Source organism: Lepidochelys kempii, chromosome 16 (assembly GCF_965140265.1).
Source record: "Lepidochelys kempii isolate rLepKem1 chromosome 16, rLepKem1.hap2, whole genome shotgun sequence".
NCBI lineage: Eukaryota > Metazoa > Chordata > Testudines > Cheloniidae > Lepidochelys > Lepidochelys kempii.
In genome coordinates, this window is record NC_133271.1 from 10,902,895 (window position 1) to 10,925,660 (window position 22,766).

Here is a 22,766-nt window from a genome sequence, read left to right on the forward strand (position 1 = left end):
CGAACAGAGCCAACGATCCAATGTAATAGCAAAAGCAAACCTGCGAGTGTGGTCGATGCTGAGGATGAAAGCTGCGCACCGCGTTGCAGCAAACGGATTAACGTACAGATAGCAGGCGCTTTGTAGAACGCTAGGCAAGCGTCGCAGAAATCCACTGAAATGCACAGTGCCTCTAGAGACAAACGCACAGCGAGATCTGAGGACCCCGTATGTCTGGAGGAATCAGCTTTGCTAGTTATTCGTTGCTGTGAGTAAAACGTGCACAGTACCCTTTTTCCCCCCTAAAGCTTCTCACAAACCCCCAGAATAAATTCCGCACCCCCCAGTTTGAAAACCTCTGACCTAGTCTGACCTCCTGCATGCCACAGGCCTCTCAGAACCCCCATGCTAAATAGAGCCACCAACAGTAGACCAAAGCGCTGCAGCCCTCAGAGGGCTAAACTATCCTGTGCCAGAACAGGCTGAGAATAGGAGGGATCTTTTGTTTTCTCCTCTGTAAGATGAGTATAGTAACACTGACCTGCCACAAAGGGAGTTATGAGGTTACCTTAGCGAATGCCTGTAGAGCACTTTGACATCAGCAGGCGAGATGCTTCATTAAGGCATTGCAAATTAGTGCCCTTCAATGGTGATCGGGAGCAGTGGGGAGAAATCCCTTTTTAATAAATTGTGAAAAGGGAACATGTCCCTTGCAGGATGGAATGTTGTTCCGCTTAGCCCAGAGAACGCAGCTGGGTTTCCAGGCAGCCAGCCAGTGCACAGGAGGGTGGGCATATTCAGTGGGCCATATTCTGAGATATTTTGTGCCTGAAGTAAGGTAGGGGTGTCTCCTGGAGTTCCCCAGTGTGCATTGGGGACTGTATATAGTGGAGTGGAGCCAGCGGTCTATGTCCCGACCTTTTCTTGGGCACTGTACACCCCCAGGGGAGCAGAGAGAGGCTGACATTTTGTCTGGCCCTTATGAAAGGCTGTTGCCTCCCCTCCCACGGCACAGCTGCAGATGAGAACAGCAGAATCTGGCCCCCTGATCTCAGGTACAGTGCTACAAATACAGAGTAATCCCCATGAAGTCCTTTCTGTGAAAACTTCAGATGTACACCAGTGTAGGGATGATCAAAATCCTGCCTTGTGTGTCTGCAGTATCCAGGCCGCTTTCATGTCCCAGGGCATTTACGCTGTTGTCAGATCCTTGACAGTTTTGTGCATGTGAATTCCTGTTGTAGTTTGTAAATGAATTTTATTTGAAGCTGAATATGTCTGAGTGTCTTAGGCTAAGCACAATAGCCACTTACTACCCTGATTCCATCACACGCTGATTCCTCAGTAGATGTTCACAGGCACCTTAAAATGGGGGTTCCACTAATAAGCACTTAGGGGATTTTAAAAACACATGTGATTGATCAACTGGCCACTCACGCCTCTCTCAAGCTATTACAGCATATCACATAAACGTGCTCCAAACCTTCAGAGCTTGGTGAGCTTGTGCAGTTGAAATCTCTGCAGGGATTGATTTCTGCACAGATGCGGTAGCTAGTTTCACCGTTAACGATCTCTTTAGGCTATTCTTTCTTCCTGTTTGTGATCCATTTGGGAGTAACCCAGGAACTATCCTGAGCCAAAATGTCTCTTCCGTTGTACTACTTAACAATGTAAGGCGACACTTACGGGGGAAAGGTGGAAACTTCATAGACTGGCTAAGGCTTGAAGTCACTTCTTGCCCCAAGGGTATGTGTTTGATTGTAACCGTATCATGAGGCAAATATAGATTTTGGGTGCCCAGAGTCCCCTTGAGGCTCAATTTCTTAAAGATTTTTGAACAGTGCCTGAAATATAAGAATACACCCGAAAGCCATTTATAGCACATAACTCATCAATCTGCGTGACTCCATGGGATGCACTTCATGTATGGGCTAGAAGGTTGTAGCTTCATGTCTTGCACTAGCAACTGGGCTCCTACTTCCTGCTGCTTTTGCAGTGCTTCACTAAGGCAGGGCAGCTGTGTTAGAAGTGACACATTAAACCCCTTTCTGGTCATTATTCAGTCAACAGTTAAAGTGCTGGAAAACTTAAGTGCCCTGGATAATTTTCTCTCGTTCAAAATAGCTTCGACAGCCCAGTCAAACTCCCACTGAAGTCAATTACAAACCTCCCATAGACCTCAGTGGGGAAAAGGATGAGTCCATTATGTCCAAGCTGGTAGGTGTGCACTGCGTAATGGTGACCACATTCAGTGCATTGCTGTTCTCTAAGGGCTGCAGGAAAGTACACAAGCCATTCTATTCGGTTATGTTTCATTCTTATTAGAATTAATAGAAAACTTAATCACCATGAATCATTTAGAATATTTAATAAAGAAGTGAGGAAAGAGTACAAAACTGCCTTTATTGCGCTGCTAATCTAAATGGAAACAAATTAAGTTGGGAATCATTGGAGTAGGCATGGTTCACCTGTGAAGTCCTGGTAACAGAATGGAATTGACATGATGATCTCTATATAGTGCACCTTCCAACTGGATCCCAAAGCACTTTACAAATGTTATAGATCAGCCATACACACTTTGCTCATTGCTGAAGTGCAGCCACTTCTAAAGTGGAACTCAGCAGCTAGTTAACAGCAAAGTGCACCTTTCCACAACAGCTTAGATCTGGAAGTGAAGAGCACCAGGTTGAAACGAAACTGCAGGGAGATGGAATGGAATGTCCTCATTTGCAATCCGGCCAATGCAGAAAGCCTAATTTGCTTACTGTTGCAAGCGTGCCAGGGGGAATCCTTACCGCACATAGCGGGGACCTCAGTTTTATGTCTCGTTAACACAAACGGCACCGCCAGCCTCCCAAAGCCTCCAAACATCATTTGTACAGCAGCTAGCACATGGTCCATGGTTCTGACGAGCCGGTGCCGCGACAATACAAAGAATACATGATAACAGGAGCCTCATGCTTGGATGCTGGTTCAGTCGGGCTCAGAGGAGAGAGAGTCACTAGGGCTCTGTCTGCACTAGGAGCCAGGAGTGTGAGTCCCTGCTTGCCTACACGTACCTGCAGCAGCCCTCACGGAGCTGGTGCCAGCATAAGTAGCCGTGGGGCTGCACGACTGAGCTGTGCCGAGCACATACCCACTCGTTTCAGGTCGGTTTGTATTCGGCACAGCTCAGCCATGCCTCCGCTGCCGCTACCCAGGCTGCTGCAGCTATACGGCTGTTGAGACTCGTGTTAGCTCGCGTACGTGTACGTGAACAGGGCACTCGCACCCCGAGGCTGCAATGTGGATGCATGAGTTTTCCCCAGAGAGCTTCCATGTAGAGACTGAACTGGCTTAGCTGAGAAGATCTGACAGGCAAATCCTAAGGTGGCCTGGCTGCGGGGCATGGGTTTTCTCCCTGCTTTGGTCTTAAAGAGGGTTATAATCTCTGCTGTTCTCTCTCAGGGAAGCTCCGTGTGAGACAGAGGCTGGGGGTAGCGTGAGTGTCGTCCCAGTACATACCCTGCCCAGCACCTACCTGCAGAAAGTGCCTGAGCAGCCAGAAGATGCTGACAATGAGAAGAACGTGACACGGATGACTCAGCCACCACTGGACAAAACCGCCACTGTGAACATCCCCGTCACCATCACTGCGCCTCCCGGGGAGACCACTGTCATACCAAGTGAGTGCCCTGGACAGCCTGTTGGTCTCAATGGAAGTTGTAGACCATGGGCCAGATTTTCAAAAACAGCTCTGTCCATTGGGTGTGGAGCTCTTTTGGAATCCCACCCCCCGGTGCCATTGCCACACTGTGTAGACAAGCCCTGACACTGGCTTGGTGTGTTGATCTTGGGCAAGTCACTTGGGGCCTGATTCTTCAGAAGAGATGAGCACCCACAACTCCAGCTGAAGTCAGTGGGTGCTCACCACTTGTGAAAATCAAGCCCTTTAAGCCCTACTGCCTCCATGTCCCCAAATGAGAGAGAGGGAGAATACCTGCCTCAGAATGGTTGTGAGCCTTTAATTCATGAAATGTTTGTGAAGCACTTTGAGGACATCAGAGCACTACAGTGTGTTGTTAGTACCATCAGACTGGTTCTCCCCTCAGAGTGACTAGGACAAGCCCCATGTAACACATCAGCCGAAACATCACTATCAAGACGATTGAAACCAAACAGCCCGTGACCCTAAAGCGATCATCACTTTTCTGTGGCGCAGCTGTCAGCCGTGCACACCGAAAGCTTTTCATTTATCCAAAGTGAGTGCTAGGGAAGGGACAGCGAGCAGAGTTTGATTTAAGCTTGTCACTCGACGTGTGCTCTAATTAGCGAGGACTGGCGTGCCATGTCTATGCACTTTCATTATGACTCAGATGAATGCGAAATTGGTGGTTCGTTATTTGTCCTTTTTGAGCTTACATCCTGGATACGACCATTACAAGGCCCCTTTCTGAAGCAGATGAGAAGGCTGCTTCCGTTTTCACTCTAAATACAGCTTTTTCTTTGTATTGTCTGATTTGTATCTTCAGGCCCCAAGTCTCTTCCCTGCTGCATCTGTGTAAAGGGGCGTGGAACGATCTCCTAGAAAAAACCTGTTGCACAGAACTTTATGTGCAGCCCTCCCCTGCTTGTGGTCACTGGCTTGCAGGGAGGGAGCAGGGGCAGAAGGAGATGTTCTGGGAACATGACTGGAGAGCTCTTCCGAGCAAGTCGTCGTAACTTAGAGTAGCCCCTGGAGCTGCTGTAAATGGTGCTGGTAGCTGGGCCTGGAATACAGGAAATATAATTAGGCTTAAAGCAGTCTGGACTGTGCCTCTTAGGCCCCTGTTTGTACTCTTCCTCTTTGCTCTCTTGACCATATGAGATGTTCAGTAATTCTACTACATTCTGATACTGACGTCTCTTTCAGTCTCAGTCTCCCCTAGTTCTTCCCTTGTGACATTGACGTATATCTGATTTGAGAATTAGTAAGGAATTTACTCAACGTATTGTGGAAAAGGATTTAGGGGATCTGTCATTTGTCCATGCTGAAATATTGATGCGGGGGGGGAGGGGGATAAAAGGTATAGCTTGGTGGGTAAACCATACAACCTCAGCTAAAACCTCAGCTAAAACGTCACAAGAGAATGTCTGTTTGGTCTTACGAACTGATTGGCCAGTGTATGCAGCAGCTATTTGGCTAAGAAAAGACCATGCAGCATAAACAGTGTCTCTAGTTCATGTTTTGGGCATCCGACTTCAGTAACAGTCCTAACACACAGAAGTTCAGGCTTTTCGCAATCCCAGAATTATCAAAGCAAAGCTACAGCTTGCGTATTTGAGCCTTCCAGATCCATCCCCGCTGCTGGTTTATATCCCATGCATCGAAAGATTCAGGAGCAGGCTATCAGTTAGGCTCATTATCTCTAGCTGATTCTCTATCCTTACCTACTGGATTATAGAGATACCTGGTTGTTTGGGATCAAATTTCAATCCCCATTTTGTCAGACCCTTTATATAAAAAAAATAACCTTAACAGTTGCCTGCATTTGGGCATTTCCCAGTCATTTCTGAAATATTGCTTGTCAGTGAAGGAGTTAAGGAATAATTTATTTGTACTGTATATTATACTACAATAAATAACCATGCTATCAACAGACAGATAGTAGATTCATTACACTTAATCAACATGTTTGAAAGCTGCTTTTCTTTATTTTCTATATATCCAGTAGTTGAAGAACATTTGTGACTGGGATGTGTTTACATTTTTGACCTGTTTGATGCCTGTTTCCTTCAATTCACTTTGTAGTGAACAACGTTGAATTTGAAAGTAAAACGGAAGAGAAGAAAGATATGGAGATTGACGACTTGACGAAAAATGGACCTAAGCCAATCCTGCCTTATAGCTCCATGTTTATCTTAAGCCCTACGAACCCGTAAGTCGTCTCCTGCCACAGTGCCTTTCCTGTCTTGTGCGTGTGTGTGTGAATATGCCGAGAAAAATAATGTACCTTTACTAGATCTCTGTTTTGTCACATCCATTGGAAAACTAAGTATACAGCTTGACTGGCCTATGAACCAGATGCACCACTTGAGTTGGGCTTTCCTGGGGTAATAAATTACCAATGGAAAAGAGAAAAAAAAATCCCGGGAGAAGTCTGAGCTTCTGATGGTCAAGTTAGTGAATATTTGTTCAGTGATCCATCAGTGGAGACTGTGAGCTCGCTGTTGTGGATTGCTCCTCTGAATTTCCAGTCTGACCAAGAGCACATACCTTTGTCAGCGATCTGTTTTGGAGGATGGAATGTCAGTAGAAGAAGAGGAGTTATGAGGAGCAAAGGGCTGAGGGAAAGTGTTCTTTAGACCAGCGAATGAAACCAGGTTCCACAAACACCTTCCCCTGTCGGATGTGGTCCTCCTGCCAGCCCTGTAACCCCCACATCACCATAGAAGCTGAATTTCTGGGAAATTGCAAGTATTTCTTCATGAGCTGAGGCTGACTATAACATATAGGGTCTGTTGGGATTATAGCACTTTTGCTGTTTGTGGCATCTGTGTCTCATGGGTAGCTTTGCACTTTGTCTCTGCACATAGAGAATCGTGTCATTCCCAAGTGCTGCAGGACTAGACAGGTACAATCGTCATGAGCTGTAGGAGTTTTAGCATAATGGGCTGTGCGTCATTGCAAGCAGTAACTTGGGGCTGGGGCAGAGGTTAGGAATCTTTGCCGCCCCTGAGGATGGTTTGCACTATTTGTGATCATTTCTCTCTTGGATTAAACCCTGATTAGATCTGTTTTTCACAGCTCTGGCCTATAACCGCATTCACCAAGATCACCTGACCATGAGTGTATGTCTAGTTGGAATACAGACTGCTGTTGAGTAGCCTATAGGAAATGAATTGAGGGCTCAGTCCACTTCCCACTGTCAGCATGGGCTTCTCTACTTTGAGAGAAACATCTGATTTCCCCTCTACATTTTCTGTGGTTTGTTCCTTCGGCCGTCATTAAGGCTTCATGGAGGGTTGTGGTGGCTGATGGAAAAGTCTGTGGAGATTTCTGTTTCTCAGAATGCTGTGAACACATTGTACTAGTTCTAACAGCAGCTTCAAACCCAACAAAACGTCCTTTGATGAGTGTGATAATACACAGTTAATGTGAGGGAAGAGTTTGATCTGATGTGCACACAGCATGGTACAAAAGAATGATGAACTTTCTGGGAACAAAGAAATGTTGGAATTATGGGGCTTGGATCCTGGCTGGCTTGATTTTAAACGTTATTCTGCCTCGAATACTTGGCCGCCTGTTCTGCTTTGCATCAGCTGCGAGTTGACTGCCTGGAGTGAGTCTTAGGTTGTGAAACACCTGGTAACATGACTAAGCTGCAATAGCAGAAAGAATACAAAGTCCTGGGCTGAGAATGGGCTGCCTCTAGCCTGGTACAGACCTGTTAGAGTAGGACAGGTGTTCTCATCCTTTTTTCAGATAACCCCCAAAACACACCCACTTTTTCTTCTGTTACCCCATCTCGCAGAAAGCTTTGAGCCCCATATTCCAGTATCCTTTGTGCTCTATTAATCCTCCCTCCCCTCACCCCCCAAGATAAAAAACAACCACCAAAGGTATAATACATAGTTCATGGGACCATATATGGTCCAAGTAGGCATGAACATACAGGGCCATGTGGTGCCCAGCACTGTGAAGGTAAGCAAGATGAGTCGAGGCCACAAGATGCCGCCCATGAAGGAGCCAAATGCAATCCTATTGTGGAGCATGTCCGCCGATCCCTGCAAATGTTGTGGCTGGGGCTACTGGGAGGAGTAAGGATGAGATCGGCCAGACACAGGGAAAGAAAGCTTCACCCTCTGCAAGAGTAATGCAGCTGCCTGTGGAACATATGCTCCCCTGGAGACTCAGCCAGAATTCCTCCTGAGCTCTCCCGCTGCGGTGTGGTCCCTTAGTACCCCGCACAGCACATCCCAGCTGAAAAGGCCAGAATCTGGCTCTCAGTGTGTGTCAATGGGATGATTTCATCTGGTTACTGAGCCCCTTTACATTCAGAAAGTTACTTTCAATGTAAGAAGGGCTAAAAACACATTGAAATGAAATGTGTCACAGTCAAATGATCAGAAGCACCCAAGGGTCTAGGGAAGGAAGATGAGGAAAACACGGTTTTTCTGGTCTGACACAGGTGATGGTTGGGTGTAGGTTCACATCTCTGGTTCTATTTCATGAAGCAGTTCCTTTCGATTTTTGAAGGGTGGGACATTTTTCCACAGTCTTAATTTCTAGATGATCTTTCCAAGCTCTGTTGTGCTGCACAAAGCATTTTTGAAAAATATAATTTAAATAGATGGTTTTTAAAGTACCAACAGTTTAAAAATGCACATACAGATTGAAAGTGATTGATAACATGCCAGTCATAGTTTACAAATATTTCTGCATCTCAGTACTTGTTATGAATGACAAATAACCAAAAATAACTACTTGTTATTTCTTTGATGAATCCAAGTTCAACATGCAAGTTAAAGTTACGAATGTTGTGGGTAATTTCACTTCTTTAGCACCCTGGAACACCAGGAGAGTTCTCCTTTATTGTAAGATACATACCTAGAGCTTGGAGAACCCTGTGAAACATTTCCATGACTAGAAAAGGAGGACTTGTGGCACCTTAGAGATGAACAAATTCATGTGAGCATAAGCTTTCGTGAGCTACAGCTCACTTGGTCAGATGCATGTAGCTCACGAAAGCTTATGCTCACATGAATTTGTTCATCTCTAAGGAGCCACAAGTCCTCCTTTTCTTTTTGTGAATACAGACTAACACGGCTGCTACTCTGAAACGTTTCCATGACTGTTATTTCAGTATTTTTTCAGTATTTTTTCATAACAAGTTCACTTCCGTTGTTTTGTGCCCCTTTTACATTCACTATCCATTACTAATCTAGCAACAGGAATTACTAAAGTAAATACTTGCAAAAAGGGAATTTTAAAATCCATTATTCAAATATTTGCTAAAGGCAGATTTTGAATTGTACTTGAATTACATGCTCATGTCATAATTTAGGGCTGTTGGTTAGTTACATACATCATCCAATCTGGGAATAGAAACAACACCAAGTTTATTATTAACTAACCAACACCATGCAGATTTAAAATTTTGCATATTTGCAATTAAACATTTGCAACTGAGTGCCAATCAAGAATTATTTGCTGAAAGAATTTGTGAATAGTTTTGAATAATATAGAAATACCAGAGTTTCACAATTTTCTTGCAGATGATTCACAGTAAAAAGAGGCTAAATTTATCAAATAAATGATTGGTTATGAATTAGTTGCCCAGCTCTCAAATATTGTAGTAAAGAGCACGGTAGAGATGCCTGGAGAGAGAGAGAGAGAATAAAAACATTACATTGCAGTTATGAAACACTTTTCTCCGAGGATCTCAAAGCACATAGCAAACACTGAAGTCTGATTCTTCAGTCAAAGCAATTTCTTGCATGAGTAAGTACTACTATGGTCCTGACCCTGCATCATTCAAGTCTTTGGGAGTTTTGCCACTAAACTGAACAGGATCAAGTCAAGTCTTATGCATGCAGGGGACATTAGTGCACGGCAAGCTGGAGTGTGAACCTACAGCACAGTAGTTTGCCGTGCAGTAATGTCCTGTATGGACACTGCTACGGCTCATTGAAAGTTCCATAGTGCACTCTCACATACTGCTGTTGGAAGTAGGAGGACGGCAAAGCGTGCTACAGAACTTTTAGTGCACTGTAGCAGTGCCCACGTGGGCCATTGCTGCACGTCAAGGTAGCGTGCTGTAGATTCATGCCCCGGGTAGCATGTTTTATTTTTTGGTTCTTTCAGAATCCGACGCCTGTTTCATTACATTGTGAACATGCGCTACTTTGAGATGGTCATCCTCATCGTCATAGCACTGAGCAGCATCGCCCTGGCTGCCGAAGACCCTGTCCAAGCTGAGTCTCCGAGGAATGATGTGAGTAGTGACCAAGGGAACCAGAATATTCTTGTTTTGCTTGTCTGGTAGGAGGTGTGGACGGCAGAACAACACAGATTTCAGTGTGTGGGGGTTCCATCCAGTGATATCAACATGTATGATCTAGTGGGTGACACTGGGCTTGGGAGTGCAAACCTGGGACCTTCGGGAAGTAAGATCTGCACCCCTGGCAGCCAAGTATAATACAAAGAGAAGATAAAAGCCACCAAATCTGGCTAGAATTGATGCTGGATAGGTATCAATTAGGGTGAGACTCACACTAGCATAATGACAGCTCTCAGATTTCATGTCTCCTTCTGAAAAGCATTGCAGACCCAGCATTGAACTTTTTACTTGCATGGCCTTCCAAAGTAGTGGCTAGTCATTTATACCAACAATCTTGTCTGTCAATTTCCCTTCCAAGAACACTGAGGTTCTCTGGCCATTTCCTCTGTTTGAACCCCATCCACCTTTGAGAACCTGTGTCTTATCTGTTGATTGATGCCAGCTGGATGGGACTGCCTTGGAAACGTGGAAAGGCTGTGCCTTCGCCAGCCGAAGGGATCACTGCTGAGCTGTGGGAGGCATTTCCACACTCCTGAGGGTGGAAAACACTTCCAGGGTATTTTCATCATCTGTAGTATAGAAAGCTTGAGACTGAAGCCAGTCTTCAGAGTGGCTTCTTCTGAATGGTTTGGCACAACAGTAACCACTAGGACCAGCACAGGATGGATATTTTGTTTTTAAACAACTGCAGAAAAATACATTTAGGGCCCAGTTTTCAACAGGTTTCAAACCAGACTCTGAGCTTACAAATCCAAGTGATAATGCACACACAAATGGGCATGCACCTTATATCAACACACAAACCCCACAGCTGCAGTCACAGATTGGATGGTTGGGCACCTGTTGTGTTAGCAAATAGGTACCCATTGGGGTTCTTGGAAAGTATCTACTCCATGTCTTCCATATTTGGACCAGGGTACTCAGATGCTGTGTCAGCTAGGCACTAAAATGAAGATGATAACCAAACCTCTCCACTCGTCTCATGTGACTTTTGAGAATGAAAGCTATATTAACTTACGGGCCCAGATTCAAATACTCTTGCCCTTCAGTCACACCTTACTCCATGAGTAGCCCTATTATCAAGGGTATCAGAGGAATCTGGCCCTAAATTATCAACAAATACAAGCAGGGTCCAGCTGCCTGACTTGGTGCACAAACTGTGCACACGGAATGGACACAGTCATTTGCAAGTGTAAAAGTGGGCATACAAAACCAGAGACTGGGACTGAAAATTTCACCCTTAAAATCCAAAGCAGTTTACCAAGAAGATTATCTAACTTATAGGTGTGAACCGGCAGTGTTTTACTTACTGAGGCCTAAGTTCAGGATTCTGCCTTTTCCTAACCCCTAAAACAAATAAGGGAGCTGTATTCCTCAGACCATAGGAATTGCCATAATGGATCAGATAAGGGAACCACCTCGTCTCATAGCCTGTTTCCAATCTGGCCAGTTCCAGAGGTTTTGGGAAGGGTTCAGGAAACTTGTTAGTCAGAGGTTGGTTTATGCCCTAAACCGGGGGATTTATATCTCTACCTTACACTCCAGAGGCATTAGCAATGCTATCATCAACTATTGCAGAGGGAAGCACATTTGTACAAAGGTATTGTCAGGGAAGAATATTAGGAAAAGATTTTCAAATATTTTGATTTAAAATGTATTCACTTTGCTATTTTAAGCCGGCTGTAAACATGTGCACACAGATGATCTCTCACAGGTGCACATGAGCTTTCGGAAAGCCATTTCTTTTTTTAAAAAAATTCTGTTTCAGTTCCATGGAGGGGACTCAAATTTGTGGTCTAAACAACCTGAAAGCATCCCATGAAATGGGTATTATGCAGTGACGCTGGGGTAAATACGCCACTGCTGGAATTGACCTTCCATACACTCTTTTTCGGCAGATCATTTCAGTGATTCTGTACTTAGTCTCCTTTAAATACAGATTTCTCTTTCTGACTTAGGCGCTGAAGTATCTGGATTATATATTTACGGGTGTCTTTACCTTCGAGATGGTGATAAAGGTAAGAATATCACCATGGCTATTTCTTCAACTTTTCAGAGTCACTGTGGTATATTTTCAGGAGTCCAGAGCAAGAGATATGAACAGGGCAGAGACGCCACTCATGCTTGTTGAAAAATATTGATAATAAGAAGTTCTACCCATTATGAACAGGGCTTGGAAACAGCTGCACACACCCGTACATCACACCAGCATCTTTCTGTAGCTACTGTCTTGTTCTCCAGAATCTCTGCTTTTGTCTTAAAAAAAAAAGTTTTTTTGCTGTTATGCTTGTGAAGAAAATCTCAAAAATGTGAATGGAGTGTGATGCAGAAATGTCAGCCTGAGTTTGCAGATGCTCGGAATCCTAGTTCTGAGAAGTGTGAACAGCTCCATTCATCTCAATCAGGTGTAAACTCTGAGGCTCAGTGACGATAATTCAAAGGTCAACATTAACTATTTCATCCCACACACAGGAACAGAGAGGGAGGGGATCACAATCTGCACAGTGTATTGTGAGAAATCTCTCATTTTGTTGCTGAAAACCTTTGGGAGATATTGACACTGATGGGGTTCCAAACACAAATAGTTTATTACAGTTTGTTCTTCCTTGGACAGCTCTCTCTACCTATTACAGTCAGGTAGTTTGGCCCCAAGATAACTTCCAGCAGAGCTGCCTCTGTGGATGTTATTTAATTTAATTTTGTGTAGCTGGCAAAGGGCATAAGACCAGCACACTACAGTATGTACGTATTAAACAACGAGAAAATGAACAGTACAGGTGAATGTATATTTGAGAGAAGACCAAATTACAAGAAAGGATCCAAATTGCTCTATTCTCAGCATATGTGTTTATTGTACCAAACTACCACACAATGTGGCATAGGAAATGGCCAGGAAGTGGAAAATTAAGGGGATTGACAGTCATGGAGTTCACTGGCAAAGATATGTGTAAGGAAGCTTACAAAGCATCTGCTTGTGTAACCCACTCACCTCCTGGGTGTGACGTTCTGTCCCATCTAGTGGCACCGAGACCACTTAGAGAGAGAGTTCAATGTGTTTGCTCTACAGCCTTAGCTAACAGCCAGTTGGGTTTTAGCTCATGCGGTAGATGCTCATGCACTAAGTTCCAGAGGTCCTCGGTTCAGTCCCTGCTAATGACCAGGGTCTGTCAGCATTACAATTGCACTGCTCCTGACTCAGAAGCACCATCATCTGCTTCTGAAATACTAACTTCTCTCACTAAATTACAACAGCAAACCTTCCTTTCCCCTGTTGAAAACCTGTCAAGAACAAAAACATCGCTACTGTGTAACTTTTGATGTAAAACTACTTAAGATAGTTAAGTCCCAGGAAGACTGTGAAGAGCTACAAAAGGATCTCTCAACACTGGGTAAATGGGCAACAAAATGGCAGATGAAATTCAGTGTTGATCAATGCAAAGTAATGCACATTGGAAAACATAATCCCAACTATACATATAAAATGATGGGGTCTATATTAGCTGTTACCACGCAAGAAAGAGATCTTGGAACCATTGTGGATAGTTCTCTGAAAACATCCACTCAGTGTGCAGTGGCAGTCAAAAAAGCAAACAGAATGTTGGGAATCATTAGGAAAGGGATAGATAATAAGACAGAAAATATCATATTGCCTCTATATAAATCCATGGTACGCCCACACTTTGAATACTGCTTGTAGATGTGATTGCCACATCTCAAAAAAATATATTGGAATTGGAAAAGGTTCAGAAAAGGGCAACAAAAATGATTAAGGGCATGGAATAGCTGCCATAAGAGGAGAGATTAATAAGACTGGGACTTTTCAGCTTGGAAAAAAGACGACTAAAGGGGGATATAATTGAGGTCTATAAAATCATGCTGGTGTGGAGAAAGTAAATAACGAAGTGTTATTTACTCCTTCTCATAACACAAGAATTAGGGGTCACCAAATGAAATTAATAGGCAGCAGGTTTAAAACAAACAAAAGGAAGTATTTTTTCATACAACATGTAGTCAATCTGTGGAGCTCTTTGCCAGAGGATGTTGTGAAGGCCAAGACTATAACAGGTTTCAAAAAAGAACTAGATAAATCCATGTAGGATAGGTCTATCAATGGCTATTAGCCAGGATGGGTAGGGATGGTGTCCCTAGCCTCTGTTTGCCAGATGCTGGGAATGGGCTACAAGGAAAGGGTCACTTGATGATTATCTGTTCTGTTCATTCCCTCTGGGGCATCTGGCATTGGCCACTATCGGAAGACAGGATACTGGGCTAAGATGGACCTCGTATGGCCGTTCTTCTATTTTAGAAGGAGGATTATGAAGGGACCTAAATCATTTGATCAAGGATATAGGGGTTCACTGCACTGTAGATAATACCTATCCCTGCTGCACGTCTGCATTTGGAGTTGATTCCTGTGTTTTTACATGTGTCATGTTAATTTGTTTTCTCTGAAGATGATTGACCTGGGGCTGCTGCTTCATCCGGGCTCCTATTTCCGTGACCTGTGGAACATCTTGGATTTTATTGTGGTCAGTGGGGCCCTGGTGGCATTTGCCTTCTCGTAAGTAACTTTTCTTTAGAATCTGAATTTCCGGGAAAGGAGAGAGGAGGGTGGACGTGACACTGAACTAGAGCCGTTTAAAGCTCAGTAGTTGTGGTTCCATTTCACAACAGGTTCCTGGGTTTCACAGCACCAGTTTTTTATTTTAAATGTTGGGTCAGAACAAACTTAAAACTTCAAGTGAAATTTTCATTTTCTTTCACCCAAAACTTAGGGGGAAAAGAACTTTCCATAATGTCAGCCTCAATTAATAAGCTGTTCTAGAGTTCATCGAAAGTTCACCCAGGTGTGTTTTGGTCCCAGCTGCCACTCACTCGAATCTGGACCCATGTTTGTGACTTATTGGCAAGTCTCTGGCAGCTCTGAATATTTTTAAGCTGCTCTGATTGAGAAAAAAATGATCACAGGAGATTGAGCCATTTCAGAAAGTGCATTTTTTTCATCAGATAATGTATATCTTTTCATGGAAGTGTGCAAGTCTACCCTATATGTTACAGACATAGAACCATCTCTAAACAGACGGCCAGAGTTACTGATGTTCTGTAGTTGATTTGCCTAACTCTGACAATGCAAAACCACCATAAACTCATCTTAAAGTTAAGATAGCATTGTGGTTGTTTCACATCACTGGAGCTACACGAAGTTGCTAGAGCATCCTGGTGAATCTGGCCCAGAATTTTTTCTTCTTCTGTAGTTTTTGAATTCCTTCTGTGTTTTGTCCATGAAATCTACATTTTAGATCTTTTGTTCTAGTTCAATGGCAAATGCTTCAAAAAGCAAAACCCAAATCTAAGTTGATTTGACCTCAGTCACTGAGACTGTGAAAACAATAAGATGCGACAGTCATCTTTTCCCTCTTTCTCCAGGGAGAGAGTATTGGATGTAGGCTAGTGGAAAATTGTATTAAATCACAGAATTAGATCCTTTAATCCTCTAGATTTATTTTCAACAACATGATGGTGACAAGGACTTTCCCAGAAATGTTTAGATTACAGAATATGATCAAACTGTATCATTTGCCGCCATTAAATGAAGGTAGCAATGTTGACTAGTGTTTAGAGAAGGGGACTGCGAACTGGGAGGTCTGTGCTCTGTTCTGGACTTGGCTGCTAACGAGCTTGGTGATCTTATGGGCAATTTGTTTGAGGCCCCTATTTTAAAAAATGAATTCTAGTTTTGGTTGCCCACTGCTTTGGGTACCCAATTTTAGGTACCGAGGGTTTGGTGTTCAGAAGGGCTGAGAACTCCTAACTCCAGTTGAGGTCAATCAGGCACTCCATACTTCTGATAATTAGGCCCTGGTTGTGTAAAGATGGGCACCAAAATTAGAGGCCACTTTTGAAAAACTGACCCTAAACCTCTCTATGCCTGTGTCTCCTGATCTGCAAAAATGGGTATAATAATACCTGTCAAGGTTTTATTTAGTAAGGCTTAGTTAATTAAGGCTTGTAAAAAAATTAGAGCCCCAGATGAAAAATGATCTAGAAGTGTTAAGTATTGTTAAACATAAATGTCATTTTCTGGGAAATAATGTCCATGTGTGTGGTCTACTGTAAATTCCTGATTCCCTCTCCAGTAAGAATTCACACTTCCAGGAGAGGTTGGGAGGAGAGGAATCTAGTGAGCTTGTCCAGTCAGAGAAACACTTGTGTGTTCTGAAGACCAATAATATCATTGGTCTTTAAAATATCTTCTCTTTGGTGAACGTGGGTCTCTGAAGGTAATGTAGAACATCAGCAGATTTGCAGAGCCTTTTATGTTGCTGGACAAATTGTTTCTGATGAAAGATTTATAGTTTCTGCTCCTTATGAGAGTGCATTGTATTCAGCATTTCTGTAGTTCAGCCTGGCACTGATATCTAATGGTATAATATCAGCCTCTACATGTTATTTGTACATCCTGGGGTTGTACTTCATGACAGCGTGTCTTGAATGACATGTGTGTAACATATGCTTTGAGTAAATGTTGAGAATATGTTCATGGAAAGATTATAAAGGGAAGGGGGCAGGACTCTTAAACATGCACCCTTTTGGGAGACAATAATGACGGATGGGGAAACTGGGTTGGATAAAACAAGAACCATCCAAAGCCTTCCCCCAGAGTTGAACTGAATCCAACTTTTTTTGTAGTTTGGAAGAGTTGGAAGAATTTTCTATTTTTGCTGCTGCTGTTCTTGCTGTAGCTTCTATACTTCCGTATTCCAGCTGGGACTGTAAATGCTGAAATCCCATGAGAGAGACAATACTTTCAGGATTTCTGAGCTGATTGGGTGCAGGAAGTACCAGCAATCTTGGGAGAGCTTGTTCTCCAGAGAGTGCTAGTCCAATTCTGTTAACATAAGGGATTCGGACAGTTCAGATGAAGTTTGGATAAATATTCAGGCTCCTGGGTACTTATCCAAACCAAAGGCCGGCTGACTGAACCTTGTGAGTTTTGTTTATCACTAGAAAAGAACTTGATTTGGTAAGTGAGATGGGTGATTTTGTTGTACCTCTGTAGGGGGTTTTTTGCTACTAAATGCTAGAGCACAAATGTAGGTAGAGCCTACAATAATCTTGTAAACATTCTCTGTTGCAGCCTTTACTGATTCCAGTCTGCAATAAGACAGCTCAATGACTACCTCTCAGCCAAACCCATTTAATTCACCAAATTCATTTTCTTGATCTACTGTTTGATAGTGATGATCTGTATTAAATTTTGCTAAATGGGCATGTCAAGTGGACACCAAGTCAAACCAGCCCATTCAGAAACATTGTCTCCTGGAATATTGTGACAGCTTGTTAATATGAGTCACTGCTGCAAGATTTTATACTATGCGCCAGTCCACCTTCTCCTGCTTATAGTTCTTCAGATTGTAACTCAATTTATTCTTTTCAAGGTGGGCCCCAAATAGATGCTTGTAAGCGATTTAATAATAACAAAAATTATATATCTTCTATATAGCAATATCTTTCAAACTGAAGCATCTCATCTGTGTTGATGATAAAAATTGGCCAACTTCAGGCATGAATTCTACTTGCTCAATCAAATGATGCTTATGAATGGGGGAAAAAATTAGAGATACACTCCGTGGGCATCAACAAAAAAAGTTTACCCCAGATGTGTAGAATTTTGCACAGCTTGTTTAAAGTGAATGAATTTACCACAATTTGCTGAACAATGAAAATTATTTCCTCCCAAAGTGACAATGAAGTATAGCAATACTGTCTGTTTCTCAGTAGAAGGATTACTCCGACACCAGCGAGGATGTGTGTGTATATGTCACATATCAAATCTATTACTTACTTCCTTATTTATTTTATGAGCATTGAGTTTGGGGGGAGGGAGGAAGGGAGCACATATCTCTTTGTACATTGGGTATACTGTATAGACCTCTGTTTCTGTTTGTCATTGACTCTGTGCTCTTTCTTTGTCTTCCTGTTGCTGGAATCTCTCTCTAGGAGTTTCATGGGGTAATGCATTATTGCTCTCTTGCTGCATTGTTATGCCTGTGAACTGTGTGTATTCTCAGCAGAGTATACGCACTCGCCTGTGGAAATGATCCATGTTACACCCATTGACTCCTTTGTCCCTTCACTACCCATTGTTCAATGACATCCCCTTCCTCTTAACAGCTCTCATTTGTGCCTGATTACTTTAGCCAGAAGAATAAACCCAGGTTGCAGTTCCTATGTTTAGCAAAAGTCACAGATTGAAATAAGCAAATTTATATGTATCCAGCTACAGTGTGAAAGATTTGGGGGAGTGACTTATTGGGACTAGCCTTGATGTGTGATATAAGTTTGCATGAAAAATAATAAACAACTACTCGGCATAAGAGTAGCAGGGTTTAGTCTCATGTAGGGGGTTGCACGTGCAAACTCCATTAGTGGTAATGGAAGTTTCATGCACAACTTTCTGCGTTCTTAAGAATCAAACCCCGCATGAATTCTGGCCCTATGCAACTGACAATAGAGAAAGCTCTCTGACATGAAAACTGAGTGATGTGGAGTTTTGAGGGCACTACAAAAGAAAGATGTTGCAAGAGTGACCTTTAACCATTTTGCCAGGGGATCTCAGTTATGTCTGTGGGACAAAGGAGCTGCCTTTTCAGGACCACGGAGAGCTCCTTCTGCGAGAAGACAGACTGTGCCATCTCCTTCTCTGGCTTTCTAGAGTAAGAAAAGAGGGCAGGAATTCTCCTCAATCTCTCTGCAGAGGAAGATGAAGAGACAGAATGAAAGGGACAGGAGTTCTGTGATACAATCCAAGAAGTAGGATGCTTTCTTCTTTCTTCCCTTTTAGAAGCTGGATCAGTTAGGCCCTGGGTAGAATCACACTCAGGCAGAACTGTGACCTCATTTGCTCTTAAGCGGAGGAGTTCACGTTCTACCTTTGGGATTTCAGGCGATCACAGGAGACAGTGGCTCCACCCCTCCATGAATATTTGATGATAAGACTTTAAGAGCCCTGTGTACATTAAATCAGAGCTGCTGGCAGGAGCAACAGAAACAAGAAGCTTCCATTTGAAAGATCTATCAATTTTTTAACAGATCATTTGTTTATTTAAAAAAAATAACTTATGAGGTCTCTTTTGTTATTTTTAATAGCTTAAATGTATGAGCAACTCTTTACTACAAGACAATCAGAGCTGGCCTGATGCAACCAGTATTGGCCTAACACAAAGACACAGGCCAGTTTCTTTTTCCTTTTTATTTTTTTTTCATGACTTTTTTTTTTTTAGATTTTTGGGTTTCTATTTTCTGTCCATTTTCTATCATACTCTGCTGTTCTACAAAATTCATAGTACAGTGAAGATCAACTCCCCCTCTTCTTTCTCTCACACCCACAGTGTGTTTGGGCAGGGAATACTGGACAGTGAAATGCATCCTGGTGTATATCCATTAACTGAATTGTAGTACATCTGACCCTTTCAGTTTGTTTTCTAGCCTTGTACTAGGGCACTTTGCAAATCAAATTTTGAAAAGCCCCCCTTTTAAAAACAAACCCTCTTGTCCTTGTACAGATAGCTAGTTAGTGGAGCTGACAAAAAGGGGTATGTCTCATCAAGATGTCACTTGCATTGATCCATCGCATACAGTCCTGGACCCTTTAAAATTCCACTTCTCCTGTAGGAAGAGCCTTATTTTTTTAACTGGAAATCAGGGTGGGTTTTTCCAAAGCATCTACATGACTTTCAATGGAGCTCATGCCCTTAATTCATTCAGGTGCTTTTGAAAAGCCCACCCTCATTGTTATTGACTGAGCTCCTCCTAACACACAGGAAGAGTTTTAAATCTTGAAATCCTTTATTAGAAATTCAGCATGCCTCCCGTTCTCATCATAGAATGGTTTTGAAGTATATCCCCTACATCAAGAAGACTGGTGGCTATGCTTGTGGGGGGGGGAAAGGGGTGTCACCATACTTGTTCATTAAGCCCCATGTCTGTTAATCTTCTACCCCTCCACAGGAACACAGTCACTTAATATTTGGTTATCAATTGGTTGTAGATGAAGCCTGCTCGATTTCCAGTTTGCAGTAATATCTCTCCCTCCTGAGGTTTGTGATCACTGTTCTACAGACAAAGCCTCCCTCTCCCAGATCAGCCATCCAACAGCTTCCCTCTGTACAAAGTACAGTTTCAGATTTTAAACATTGCCCCTTATTCATTGTAATAAGAAATTCTGCCCGTTCCAAGAGGGCTCCTGAACACGGCTGTGTAACTGCAAGATTCACGGCCTCAGACATCAGTGGATTTCTAGTTTGCCGGAGTTCATATTTTGTGCTGTTTTAGAGACAGTTCACCCCATGAGAAGCCCTCCCTGATTGCCTGTATTTTATTATTTCCCAGCTATATCAAGACCTGTAGAAACAGATCCATCTGTTTCCTGTGCTTCGTAGTGTGGGTGGGCTGCCAAAAGCCAGTTCTTGTTTCTATATACTGAGAGCATCAGATTTTTGTTTGCAGAGATTAGCATTGTATAGATCACACCCACAGGTACCTAATAGCTCTTCTCTTTTCACAAGACGTTTGAATCTCATTTTGTTTGCTGTTCGCACATCCTGTTTCAAAAAACAAAATTGGGCTGTGAAATTAGTTGTTTTTCTTTTTGATTCTCTCTTCTGTCTAAGGGCTCTGTCTTCCAAATAGAAAAGAAGGATGAGCAGTTAAGTCCCTGTGAGTATTTTTTTTGTGCTTGTATGCCTGAAGAGGGAAACTCAGCAGAAGGATGTGAACAGTTTCCTCCTGGTTATGCTGGCAGAGATGGCCATCATACACTGGCTGTAACATCATCTTCGCTTGCTAGCATCTGGTGATGTAAAAATACATAAAGAGATCCAAAAATACTGTTTAAAGCCTTTGGGCCTGAGTCTCATTTACACTAAAGACACTTCCCTGACAGTATAAAGGGGCCTAAAGTGAGAGTAAATTACAGTCATGCTCATTTTAAGGTCTCTTTACACTGCCAGAGCCGTATAAAGGGGTCTTAGTGTAAATGGGAATCACGGCCTTTATTTTAGATGGCTGATAATTCTTAATGTAACATTAACCCATATTCAAAATTCAAAACACATTTAGGCCCTTTCGGTGTTGGTGATCTTAACTTTTGCCTTCAGTGGTTAATGTATCAACTAATAATACTGAATTATATTCTAATCCCTCCAAGAGACCCTTGCAGTAGGCCAGGGAGAACAACTGCCCATTTGCCACTCCTTCCTTCAGTGCCCACAAAGCCAGGTTAGGAAAGCATTAGCCCACTGCAGATGAGCTTTCATGTCTTTTCTGAAGGCCAGCTCTCTGTATTGAAGACAAAAGAGGCTACGGCTTGCTTCATTTCCTGCAAACTGGTTATGAATCTCAGACACCTGGCAACTCACCAGTGCAGACCTCAGCTGAGTGGCGTTTGGCTACACCTTGCTAATGTCGATCTGCCCCTCAGAATCTCTGCTTCCTTCAGAAATGAGTGCACTGTTATCCCTGTAACCACAGAAATGAGGCCCTCCTGGCAGCAATCTGAGTTGTATGTCGAATCCCTGCCTCCTCTCACATTACATTTCCGTGTCCTCAGACATCCTGCAAGAAGCAAAATAAAAACCTTCTCCTGATCCCATTGAACTAAAGGAATTGTGCCATTGACATCAGCAGAAGCAGGATCAGGGCTTAGCCCTACATGGGTTGAATCAGCCTAGCACTGCATTGGCCTCCTATTTATTTATTTATTTGTTTGTTTTGCATCTGCCAATTTTCCCACTGGCTGTGCCATTTTTTACAACACAGGCAACCATTCTCTGTCAACCATTCTCTGACAACAACAGGAGCTGATGGGCCACATGCACAATGCTAAAACGTTGTGACTGCCTTCTGGAAAAACTGCTTACAAATCGGTCAGACACAGTACAAAACCTGTCAAGTTTTTCTGCTATCCTTGAGATGCCTATGGTAAAATTTCCTAGAATCTCTTAAACCAAACGGTTGGCTTGTCATCTTAGCTTTCCACTCTCCTTCACGTGGCTTCCCTGACCAGCATAGACAGGGATTCCTTTCCCTTGACACTCGCGTAACAGCCTGCCTAGAGGGGATAGTCAATAGCATGGTCCAGTCTAGCATGTTTTTTCAGCAACTATGCGGCTTAGGGAAACCATGCTCGCAATGACCTTGCTTAAGCACAGCTGTGACTAAATCTTTTACCAGCTGCATAATGGAGACAGTGCCTATTAGTCATCACAGGTCTCCTAATCAGGAGAGACAAGTTGGATGAGGTAATATTGTCTTTTCATTGCACCATCTTCTGTGGATGGAAGAGACAAGTTTTCAAGCTTCACCGAGATCATCTTCAGGTCACGACTCCATCCAAATAAATTTGTTAGTCTGTAAGGTGCCACAAGGACTCCTTGTTACTTTTGCTGATACAGACTCACACGGCTACCACTCTGAAACCTGACTCCGTCAGAGACTGTCACAGAGCAGTTATTAACATATTAAATCACAATTAATTCTCCTGATTAATGCAGCTCCATAGAAAAGGTTTGGACTGCTGCTGTATATTTTCAAATTAAGAACAAAAATATTTATGGTGATATACTTGAAAACCATATATTTTGACTGATTCAACGCCTGGGTGGCTTGGCAAGAGATTGGTCTATAGAGGGACTTTCCCAAAGCTGCCTCTTCCATCTGTATGCAGAGGGCTGTACAGAAGCAAGTGCTTCTCCCCTCATGTGC

General features: G+C 43.0%; 1 protein-coding gene across 12 annotated transcripts in view; it reads left to right on the forward strand.

Moving 5' to 3' along the window:
- Nucleotides 1-22,766, forward strand: part of CACNA1B (calcium voltage-gated channel subunit alpha1 B) — a 473,291-nt gene that overhangs the window by 361,816 nt on the left and 88,709 nt on the right. For all 12 annotated transcript variants that reach the window (XM_073313889.1, XM_073313878.1, XM_073313882.1 and 9 more), the window contains 5 exons: nt 3,427-3,644; nt 5,750-5,876; nt 9,806-9,935; nt 11,960-12,019; nt 14,456-14,562. In XM_073313889.1, coding sequence (XP_073169990.1) covers nt 3,427-3,644; nt 5,750-5,876; nt 9,806-9,935; nt 11,960-12,019; nt 14,456-14,562 — 642 coding nt within the window. The remainder of the gene's footprint in view (nt 1-3,426; nt 3,645-5,749; nt 5,877-9,805; nt 9,936-11,959; nt 12,020-14,455; nt 14,563-22,766) is intronic.